Source organism: Microtus oregoni, unplaced genomic scaffold, assembly GCF_018167655.1.
Source record: "Microtus oregoni isolate MIOR12 unplaced genomic scaffold, Mior012 000033F_ref0000390, whole genome shotgun sequence".
Taxonomy (NCBI): Eukaryota; Metazoa; Chordata; class Mammalia; order Rodentia; family Cricetidae; genus Microtus; species Microtus oregoni.
In genome coordinates, this window is record NW_024543092.1 from 12,218,569 (window position 1) to 12,230,624 (window position 12,056).

At 38.9% G+C, this 12,056-nt stretch overlaps 1 protein-coding gene across 3 annotated transcripts in view; it reads right to left on the reverse strand.

Annotated features, from left to right (window-relative positions):
- The window catches only part of Syne1 (spectrin repeat containing nuclear envelope protein 1), a 461,524-nt gene that overhangs the window by 339,409 nt on the left and 110,059 nt on the right, over positions 1–12,056 (reverse strand). For 2 of the 3 annotated variants that reach the window (XM_041680032.1, XM_041680030.1), the window contains exons 6-10: positions 11,872–11,892; positions 11,309–11,401; positions 9,889–10,067; positions 5,441–5,637; positions 4,104–4,213 (exon numbers count right to left, since the gene is read on the reverse strand). In XM_041680032.1, the coding sequence (XP_041535966.1) occupies positions 4,104–4,213; positions 5,441–5,637; positions 9,889–10,067; positions 11,309–11,401; positions 11,872–11,892 (600 nt within the window). Of the gene's footprint in view, positions 1–132; positions 184–4,103; positions 4,214–5,440; positions 5,638–9,888; positions 10,068–11,308; positions 11,402–11,871; positions 11,893–12,056 lie in introns of all 3 variants that reach the window. The other variant, XM_041680029.1, reaches the window with a different exon arrangement.

The window sequence follows — 12,056 nt, forward strand, 5'->3', positions numbered from 1 at the left end:
GTTATATTATTAACATAAAATTAGCATACTAAATGGAAGGTGAGCTTGAACAAAATGCATGCAAAGGAACGATGAAGAAGCTAAGAGGTGAAGAATATTTGAAACGCTCGTTCAAGACTCCTTAAATCTTACCTTAGAATTTTGTATAAAATTGGCAAAAGATGGGAAAACTCGAAATATTTCCTAACAATATGAAAATATACAAACACATAATATAAATCAGGAGCAAAATTATGTAGGAAAGGATGAGAATTGTTGGGGAGGCATCTATGCACTGATAAATAATAATTTCAGACATATAATGACTTTGAAATGCTTACACAGCTTCCAGCAAGTTACTGAAATTAGCTGACCAGTGATGTTCTTATTTGAACTCGAAATAATCATATGTGGAAATACATATAATCTGTAAACATGCTTCAAAATAGTTTCAAATATTTTCTGTGAAATATGTAAGGAAAGATTATAGGGACTCATATTTTCCCCTGTAAATACACTGCCTGAAGATGCATCTTTCTATGAGTCCCACAGTTAATACTGCACTGTACCTTCTGAGGTTCATCAATAATGTGTTGAGGGGAAAAGAGTAATTGAAAGGCTATTAGGTAATTGAATGGAATTAACTGGCCTATTTTATTCATTTATACTTAGTACAAATTGCCCAAGGACTATGTTAAAAGTTTCTTCATTGGTTTTGCTGATTGAATAATGGCATGGTGAATGTGCACTTCCATTTAGGAAATGTATATATGTGTGTGTATACTCACATACTTATGTATATGCATGTATGTATACATGCATGCATATATTCACATTTTACTTATTTTGCACATGTGTAGGGATTAAATGGAGTGTGCATGCTTCTGGAGCATGGATGTGGAGTCCAGGGGACAACTTCCTGGAGTTCTTTCTTCCTACCGTGCAGGCCCAGGGATTTGAGGGCTTATTGTCAGTCTTAACAGCATGCTTCGCTTCTTTACCCACGGTGCCAAATCACTGGCCCAAGGAATCATATTTTAAATGAATCCATAATATATTCATGGAAATAGGGCCATATAGGTGATACAGAAATCAAATATACAAAATAAGAGGACATTGTTTTAAAATGAACCAAGAAATATACTAAGACCCAAGTAAACAAATACCAAAGGCTCTGAAGGGATGTGTCACGCTAATATGGACACCAGTAAAATCTGCCAAGTTCATTTACACTGTTATGTACCATTAACGGCACTGACAAATAAAAGTTGTATAACATATTTTAATTATTACAATATTTAGCTTTGGATGCTTGTTTCCTATATATAAAATTTCACACCAAGGAGCAAAGTTTATAAAACATTTTCTTAAAATTAATTTTATGATGACCAGGAAAATATCATCCAAGTCTTCCTATTAGGAAACAGATGGAGAAAATATTTTTTAAATAGTTAAAATTTATTTCTTACATTATTGTCAGTCTCTTAATATTAATATTAAGGCTTCTGTCATGAAGTGTACTAAAAAAATGTGTCTCTCCTCCCTCCCTCCCTCCCTCCCTCCCTTTTTCTCTCATCTGTGTCCTCTGTGTGTGTGTCCTGTTTGTATATTCCTTGTGTCTGTGTGTCCTTTGTGTGTGCACTCTCTGTGTATATGTCCTGTGTACATCCTGTGTGTGTGCATGTGCTCATGTATGCATATGTGTGTACGTGTGTGTGTGTGTGTGTGTGTGTGTAGGCTCTCATCTCTAAGGATTTTTGCCTTAAATTCTTGCTCACAGGTATCCTCTTTCACCCAACAAATGTATGTAACCAGAGTTACATATCTGTCTGATATGACAATTCGTATCAGAGACATCCCCAATAAAAAACCTAGATCACTCATAAATCTACCACGGGGAACATATACATATTTCAAATAGGAAAGCAAGCTGGAAACCTGTGTTGTATGTGGGTGACTCCAGTGTTTTAAATAAAGTTTCTCACCGTCGTAGCAACTTGCAAGTCCAGGTTTACCAGCAAAAGCTATAGGCCTGATCGTCTGCACCCTGCTTTGATTCCACACTAGGAAGAGCAGGGGCTTCCCTTGAGTCTTTCCTACGCCTCTGCCTCTCGGGAACAATCTCTTTACTCATGATTAACTACTCTAGTGGCCAGTCTCTTCCTGGGTGCTGGAAAGAACAAGAACGAGAGGTTTTCTAAACTACTGTCCTAGGAAGCCCAGTTCTACCAACTGCTCCATTCATGCTGCCCAGAAGCACCTTGAAATAGCTCCATTCATTTTGCCTGGGAGCACCTTGAAACAGCTCCGTTAATTCTGCGCAGGAGCACCTTGAAACAGCAGCCACCTTCACTCCCCTCCATCCTTTCCTCTGCCCGCACAATACCTGTGGTTCTTGCGGATGTGGCTTCTGTTCCCTGACCCTTTCCTTCTTGGGCCTGTTTCAAAGTTTTTATTATTTACTCTTTTAAAAGCTTTTGCTTTGTATACATCTTCATTATAGTCTCAAACAGCTCCAAAGCTCCAAATGAAATCAGGGCAAAGGAGACAGAGACATCTTAGCAACTCATTCATCATGTGCCCTGGGGTACTTAGCCTTAACATAAAATTCCTACTTTGTGGTGGCCAATGGCTTGTGCTGAGGTTTGAAAGACTGCAGCAGGACCCGTGCATCAGTGCCGTGTCCCAGGAAACGAGGCACCTGGTGCGTTGCCTAGAATGCAAACAAGGCCGGGCATCCAACCCTGGAGCTTAAACAAGACTTCAAACGTGGCTGGCAATTTCAAGTTCAGATGAGAGTAGGAATTCCACTCCAAAGAAATAATCTCGTAAGAAAATTTCACCCTGCTGTTTGTCATAGAGAATTGAAAATTTACAGTGTTTAAGTTTGTACGAATAAATCATTGCTCATGCACACAGTGGCCAGCACTGTTTTTCATATTTGTGCAAAAATGACCAAGTTGATGGGTGCTGTAATTTTTTTCTAAAATGCTGTGAGTCTACATACATGTATATAAATATGTTAGAGAATAACAGCTACACATTACTTTAGGTTGCATTTCTGGGAACATATTCTATCTAAAAAAAAAGGTCAAATACAGTTAATTTTCTTTATTTCTTTTCCTGTTCAACATGATTTTATTGATTTTATTGAGCTATACTTTTTCTCTGCTCCCCTTCCTGCTTCTCTCTCCTTCAACCCTCTCCTATAGTCTCCATGCTCCCGATTTACTCAGGAGATCTTGTCTTTTTCTACTTTTTATGTAGATTAGATTCATGCAGTCTCTCTCAGGGTCCTCACTGTTGTCTAGGTTCTCTGGGGTTGTGAATTGTAGGCTGTTTTTTTTTTTTTTTTTTTTTTTTTTGCTTTATGTCTAAAAGACACTTATGAATGAGTACATATGATATTTGTCTTTCTGAGTCTGGGTTACTTACTCAATATGGTGTTTTCTAGCTCCATCCATTTGCCTGCAAATTTCAAGATGTCATTATTTTTTCTGCTGTTACTCCATTTTGTAAATGTACCACATTTTCCTTATCCATTCTTCAGTCAAGGGACATTTAGTTTTTTTCCAGGTTCTAGCTATACAGGTCATTTTCTTTTCATGCAACATTTTAAATATTATGACAGTGAGCATAGGTCATCCAAGAATGTTGAGAAGTGAAATGTCATTTAAACTATTGAAATATGGAAAATCGAATTGCAGTGAGTTATTAGAACTTGTGCAAAGTATATCTGACATCCGTGTTTTCTGCAAATAGATACATAAACTTTGAAATTCTAAATTAAATTTTAGCAGATCAGGAAGAACAAGAAACCACCGGACTTTGTGTATACTTGATGTGATGTATTAAAGCCCTAAGCTGCTGACTCTCCTTAATTTAAATGTAATTATAACATTTACTACTGGTAATGATCTGTTTGGGGTACCTGTCATATGCACCAGAGAAATCTTTGTTAATCCCATCAGGCCTACTGAGTATTCCTTGCTAAGTTATAATTAAATTTATACCCTTGTTCTCATATTAAAATTCAGTCTGAGTAACTTCTTAAAAACAGTAAGTATGTATAAACGTATGCTCTCATTGTGGAGTGATCAGCAATTCAGACAGCAAAATCCTACCTCATTCTCTTGTCCATCACACCCTGCACCGCGGATATCAGGATATTGCGTCAGAAACTGGGCTACATAGGTCATAATAGACTTCTCATCTGGCTTGTCCACATCAACATCTGTAAAAACAAAGCTCAATTATGTGAGTTACTTCATTCCTTAGGTGTTTATCAGCACAAGTTTTGAAACATAGTTGCTGCATCCCAAGCTTACATCTTGAACCAAGAAGAAAAGTTTAGTCTGGGGGATACTGGGTAGAAATGCTATCACATGGACAAGGGGTACTTTTCGAGAGAGAGCTTTGTGGGAAGTAGCACACATTCCTTGTAGATCATTTCAAGGCCAATTTATCATTCATCGAAGAAGCTGCATGATTACATAGGTGTCCTGTCAGTTAATAAAGAATCCGAGTGAGACTGTGGGGTCCAAATGCCCACGTGTGTAATGCTAGTGACTGCTTGTGTAGGTGCAAACATGGCCAACCATGGATAAATATTACCTGATAAATTGTACTGTATGTGACTCCTCAGAGAGTTTCTTCAATGTGGACATTCAAAATACCAGTGCTTTAGACAAGCACTCTTTGAGAGACAGCCTGAAAGCATCTCGATTAACTTAGTTGTTGAAGATACTGATATTTATGCAAAATCATCATAATTCAGGGCAAATATGTATGCATATTCAGTAATTATACACGGAGTGGAGCTGCATACACCACTTAAATGTAAATAAATTAGTAAGTATGAAAAACCTGACTGAGTGTTCCCTGACATTCCTTCTCGCCCTTAGATCAGCTGTGTGCATCTGCTTTAACCACTGCTCAAAGATACTTTGATGAGGTCTGAGAGGTGCACTGATCTTTGGGTAGAGCACTATGAATTTAGAGTCATCAAAAGGGTCTTTTAAGTTCTGTGCACCAGGCTGATATGCCAATGGCATTTTGTTGTTGTTCTTGTTTTAGGTTTTGGTTTTTGGATTTTGGTTTTTCAAGACAGGGTTTCTCTGTAGCTTTGGAGCCTGTCCTGGAACTTGCTCTTGTAGACCAGGCTGGCCTAGAACTCACAGAGATCCGCCTGCCTCTGCCTCCCTAGTGCTGGGATTAAAGATGTGTGCCACCACCGCCCGGCTTGGTATGCCAATGGCAAAGAGCTGTCTGGAATACTGGTATAACCTACAACAGGGTGACAAACATGTAGAAGACACACCACACAGGAAGTTATTATTCCACTATGCACTCCCCAGCTTTATGCTTCTTAGTGGAATCTCAGAAGTCATGAAATGTGTGGGGTCAGGGGCATGCGAACATGCTATGCCTACACATATCAGTTGAGGACGGTTCTGTGTACCTTCAGGATCAAGTAGTCTGGGAATGCCCAGTTGTGTTTCAGCGATGGTGAAGGCATCCTCCAGGTTTTCCCTGTTAGATCTACTTTTCACCTTCTCCAGGTCCACCAGCTCAGGCCGGATGGCATGGATGACGGAATGGAAGGCCAGCCCAGTCCTCCAGCTCTTCCCGAAGTCTTTCACTTCTATTCCCATCTGCCTGAGCGTGATAAACAGAGAAAACAATGTCACAGTCTAGACTGATCGTAGCACTTGCTTTAGGGTTTGAATAAAGCCCAGTCATGTTAACCAAAGATGCTCTATGTCAATCAATGGTATATGTCAATCACAATTTTAGAGGGTATTAAGATGAACACATTTTACTTATATAGTTTTCTTTCTTTTCATTTCCTCTTTTATCTTCTTTTCTTAACTTGTTTTGAGAGAGTCTTCCTATGTAATTCATTTTGGCCCTGTCAAGTCTCTTCTCTCATACTTCTAAAAGTCTGGATTAGAGTTAATTACTACCACGCAGTATTTTCGACACGGTACTTTTCAATTACTGTGATGGGCCCTTCAGAGCACATTTTATGCATGTTTTTGAAAGGAAAATGGAATTATTTTAAAATGTGTGAAAATTTTTAAGAGGGGGAAAATATTAAGATAAAAATATAATAAGCCTCATGGTGTCCTGTGAGCGCAGGCTCTAACAGGCTAAGATGGTATGTCTAAGTCATGTCAAGTGCATTATAGAAGATAAGATACATTGCAATCACATATGTAAGTCAATGCAGACACATGTGCAATGTGCTCACCACGCAGCTCATACATATGTTCAGACACTAACTCCAGTTGCTCCACCAATCAAGTGGTTTGCGTCTGTCTATCTATCTATCTATCTATCTATCTATCTATCTATCTATCTATCATCTATCATCTATCTATCTATCTATCTATCTATCTATCTATCTATCTATCTATCTATCTACCTATCTCTCTGATTTCTTTGAGAGAAATTCCTGGTGGTGAATCCTTTATCTTTGGTGGTGAACATGACTAATGAAAAACCAGTTCTAATTTATGCGGTTGTTCAAGCTGGTGATAATAGGTTCTTGTTGAAAACAGAAGCAACACAACCTTGCAGCGAGGCCTCCTCCAGTGTGTAATTTATCAAGTGTAAAGCGAGCTAGGAAGAGAGTTCTAGAGACTATCCTGAACATCTTGAGAACCTCCTGGAGAGGGGTAAAAGCTACAGACACAGGCGCTTACGTCACACTTGGCAAATACAATCTTCCAAAGTTTCTTTTCTAAAAATTAGTCTCAATCTGCCAGTAAAGTGGCTCAGTAAGTAAAAGCGCTTGGCTGTGCAAGGCTGACCATTGAAGGGAGTTTGATACCACGTGGTGAAAGAAGAGCAAATCAACTCCCAAGGGCTGTTCTCTCAGTTCTACAGCATGTGATGACATAACCACTTCCCTGTCTCCCTGTCTCTGTCTCTCTCTCTTTCACACACACACACACACACACACACACACACACACACAATCAGTTAGTAAATTTAAAATAAAATTAGTCTTCTTAACTGTATAGATATTTCTAAATGAAGCAGAAACATCATTTAGTTTTTAGCAGGTTCTCAAGGTTTTCATAAAAAATACAGGCTGACACGTCCATGAGTAAGTTGATAAGTGATCTCCAAGTCCTATCCTAAAGAAGAATAACATTTGACTCTCAAACATACTGTGTCTGTGTCTACTGGCTGCACAAAACATATGTGCCAAAAAGTAAAACCTTTGGAACTCATATTGACTTTGTAAATAAACATGTTAAACTATCTCTTAGGGTTTCTGTAATTATACAGCCTATTTGAATATTCTCTTAAGTCATTAACTCTAGATACATATGTAGTTTTTCAGCAGAAATCTACTACCCTCTGTGGCTCCATCCTTGTTTCTGCTTATTTGAATATAATGCCTTCATCTTACCCTCATCCCAACACTTGCCCTTTGCTCCCATTTCTTCATGCAAAATGTTTGTCTCTTTAAGGCACTAAAAATTAGTCCTTAACTGAATAAGGTAGCAGAATTAATAAATAAACAAGCCAATATGTTCACCATATAATTAGTTATTTTTTTCTAATTTTCTTCAACTTATATTATTGGACTGAAACATAGTTCTCTTAAGTATTTATTATCTTAGAGTGATTAAAACTGCCAGTTCATTTTCTTCTGTTCATTGAAAATATATGGAAAGTGCGTGTGTTAATCTAAAGGTATACATTTTGTTTCTCATCACATCAAATTAGTAGCTTGCCTTTACAAAACAATGTTGGTTTCACCTCAAATTTATCATCTATGAATTTTCTACAGAAACACAAAGAAACCAGGCCCATCCTGCAAGGCAGTGACAACTGTGTCCAGTTCATAGGTTTCTTTGACCGGTACTGTTGTTTACATAGAACTACTAGTGTTAATTTGGATGCACACATGTTTGCTTGCTTGGTTCTATCGCTAGTTTCTGCCCCCAAACACAAAGATTCTTAGTTGGCAGTGACACCCCAATGCTGCAACTCAATGTTTACATTTCTGAAAATACTTGTAAAACTTATTAAAAGCTTGAAGGGCTTAATTACCTTGTGTCCTAAAAGACATTTTTTCATTGACTTTTGTGTACTATTTGTGTGAAGATATGGATCACAGTTAGCCCAGTGATTACTAACTAGAGTCCCACACAAGACGATTTTAGGAATATTGCCATTCATATGGTGAGATGGGGATGGAATCTGAAGCCCTCACTATGTCAGGCAAGACGCTGAGACACACAGGCTGAGGTAGCAAACAAAGGCAATTTATACAAAAACTATTGGCAATAGGGCTGCATATTAATATCACATGGACTGAAAGAATTTTCATAGCACAGGGATTCACTTCCTGCCCCTCTGCAGTGCATGCAGATATCAAAGAGATGAATCTTAGTAATGCATTGATGGGTAGAGACTTCTCAGGCTCCCAATTATACATCTACTTAAAGACAAGGAAAAGAAAATAGTCATTGATATCAGAATACAAGTTGCATGAACAACTTTGACTAATCACCATATATATGTGTATATATATGCCAGGGTCTGTTGTGCAAGCAGATTATGATGAACCCAAGCATGAGATCTCTGGTCTGCCTAGGCTGTGGCTACTTCCTGTTTAGTAAGACTGCAATAGCTCCAGGGTTGTCCAGTGCAGTTACAATGAAGTAATGGATAAGCAATGTAGGAGGGTTTCCAAATTTAATTTTTACTACAGTCTCTAAAGAGAAACCAAACTTTGCTTTTGGAAATATTTCTCATGACATCTTGAGTCAGAGACTCTCAAATTAGAAAATCATCAACACACTTTAAAAGCTAATCAAAACCACATACATTATTAACATTAATTACATCTTCTCTGTTCATCTTCTCCTCCACTGAATTTTGTGCTTTGAACATTCAAAAAAAGTCACTATATTTAGTGCCTCAATATTTCATAATAAGGTCTTGTTTATAATTACTTTCCAGAAGTAGATAATTGGATTCGTATTGGACTTATGCAAGCAAGCCTGGGAGAAAATGAATTAGTTTTTTATGTCATTAGGGAAGAACAAATGAAAATACCATTTTTAATATAAAGAAACTCGTCCCAACTGACAGCAAACCACAGAATAGACTGATCAATGGAAACCCCACTAAATATGCTAAAAGAAGCCCCTGCAACTACTGCATTTATATCCACTATAATAAAAATGTGAATCTCTGTAAATTTCGGCTGTATGTAGTAACGCTATCATGGACAGAGAAATCCATGTTCCAGATAAAGACCAAAGAGGGAGAAAATGTGTCTAGAAAGTCTCAGAATATGTAAACGTTTTCCCAAGGATCTCATCTTCAGCTTACATTGTCATTAAATAGAACTCAGAAGCTTTTAATGAGGAGATAACCAAGCATGAACCTTTTACAACCTTCTAAATGAGAGCAGAAATTCAAAACAATGGCCTGATTAGAATTAACCTCCATGCTATGAATCAAAGGTGAGTAATCAAGCTTCTTAATCAGCCTTAATCATGTATATGAAACAGGGATTAATTTTATCACAGGGTTTCCTAGGGCATGAGTAGTACTTGTGTGCCTATATCCATTTTTTTTATTACTCTCTGTGTGTGCTCTGGTGTGCTTGTCGAGGTCAGATGACAACCTGGAGCAGTCCTCACCTTTCTATTCTCCTGGGAGCTAACTCAGGTCGCCAGGCTCACCAAATGATTGATTTTACTGGCTGGAGCCATCCGGCCAGCACTTTTGTTAATTGGAGGAGAAAAAAGCAAAGGTTGAAGAAAAGATGCTTATTCAATATCTTCTCAAATCCCATGATCATGAGAAGTGACGGGAGCATTTCACTGGCCTCGAGATCTTTCAGGACTTCAGGTTAAGCAAACTGTTGGCACTTACTTGCCTGCTGTGTGTTGGACCCACTTTAGCAGAGTCTTTTTGGCATTGCCTTGGATCTTGGCGGTCACCTTGCGCTTGCTTGGTGGGCTGGCAGTCTCAGTACTGACCATGCTGTCCACAGAGGAAGCACTGCTGGACAGAGACTGTAACTGTGGGAGGTTGCTGGTCAGCTCTTCGATCTGTGTGTGGGAACAAGCAGAAAGCAGTTAAGATGGTCTTTGTTCCTTTTTGCTCAGGGTTTACTTCCCCATGGAGAATGACCAATCTTAGCATCCTTTATGCCCGGGAGGGGGGGGAATGAGTTTTTACAGGGTATGGTTAGTATCTTAGCCCTTTGAAAAAAATGTTTTTAATGCTAATCTATTGTATTCTGTGTGTATGAGTATTTTGTATACGCATATGGATGTGCATCATGTGTGTCTCTGGTGCCTGCGGAAGGCAGAGAAGGCCCTCAGATCTCCTGGAACTCGAGTTACAGAAGGTTATGAGCTGCCATGTGGGTGCTGGGAATTGAACCCAGGTCCTCTGGAAGAGCAGCCAGTGCTCTTAACCCTGAGCCATCCCTCCAGCCCCTCTTAGTTTTCCTTGTACTTCATGTTACATTGCTGGGTGTATCTTACACACAGAGATAAATATTGACTTGTTGAGAGGATTCATTGATGCTACAGTTTGAGCTGTTTCCTGAGGGTTGGGAGACTTGTCTCCTGCATGGTGATAATGAGAGGTACTGATTTATTGAAGGAATCACTGGGGGACCTGCATTGGGAAGGAGCTGGTGAGTCTTAGGGTTGCCATGCCTGCAAGCCTAGTACCTTGCTTTTCTCCATGGCTTCCTCTCTCACCATGCTACTTCTCCTTTTTCATGCCTGCCATAATGTCACCCACCATGACATGAAGCCAAGGAGCCCTTCCTAAAGCTGCCACATGTCACTCAGACTTTCAGCTTTCAAAACTGTGTCCTAAATAAACCTGTGTTCTTTATATATTGCAGTGCCTTGGTTATTCTGTCATACCAATGGAAAGGAGATTGACGTAATTATGAAGGTAAAGCCTAGTGATTAATCTAGACACAAAGGCAGGTTCACTTCTCCCTGCTGTGTCTAATAGAACATAGAACGGTTCCCTGCCCAGGTAAAATCAAAGTAACATTTTCCTGAGCTCCTTCTATATGCACACATCTCTCCGCTGTGGGATGCCTACATTTCAGATCGATTGTCCTGGAATTTCTTTGGGGTGGAGGAATCATATATGACAGGGTTGAGTGGGAGAAGCAGAAATTTTTCTCTTAAAATATGAATGTGGGGAGCCACACTTCTGCTGAGTCAAGGATCAACTAAAGGGTACGAAAAAGAGGGCATTATGAACTTCTGCCACCCTATCCCTCTTTGATGTCACAGCAAGCAAACATGTAGTATAGTACCTGGAAATACAGTATAATGGTCCACATCAGCCCAAGAACAATTGACGGTCGGCCATCAGCGATGTCAGTAGCATTAATGTTGACTAACTTAATCTGTTTGAAAAGAAAACAGTGTCAGTAATTCACCAGAATATTGTGACTTATTGAACTATGTAATAATTAGGATGTTGTTAGATAACGATAGCATTTGGTCATGCCTGTGTAATAGCACAAAAAATAATAATGCAGGCAATAGAGACAAATGGGCAAACGGGTTTATGAAAGTTTCGGGGCGTTCGTTGAGCGTACAAACTGAAAACAACTGGAAAGTAGAGCTCAAATTTTTATTTTATTTAAAGTTTAAAAAAACACAGCATAACAACATGCAGGGAATTGCCAACAAAAAAAGTCAAACAAAAACGCAGCTATTCTTTATATTTAGATTTTGACTAAAACAAAAGAAAGCAGGGTGGGCAGCATTAAAAGAGCACTTACTTTGATGGCTTTTACCAAATAAGATAAAAGTTTAGGTTCTCTTTTACCTATAAAAATCAGCAGCTGGAAAGTCTAAAATTTGTACTAACCGGTGATCCTCTGTACATGGACTGACATGGAAAACAAAGGAGAAGATAATGCGTACGGGTAAACAGACTACAGAAGGGCTACGTTGTCCGCTGGAACAAATGTAGACCAGTTAGAGCATGGCGAGGAGACAGGACTTGAAACAGAACTAAGGACGGCCGGGCAACCTCAGGACGGACCGATATTA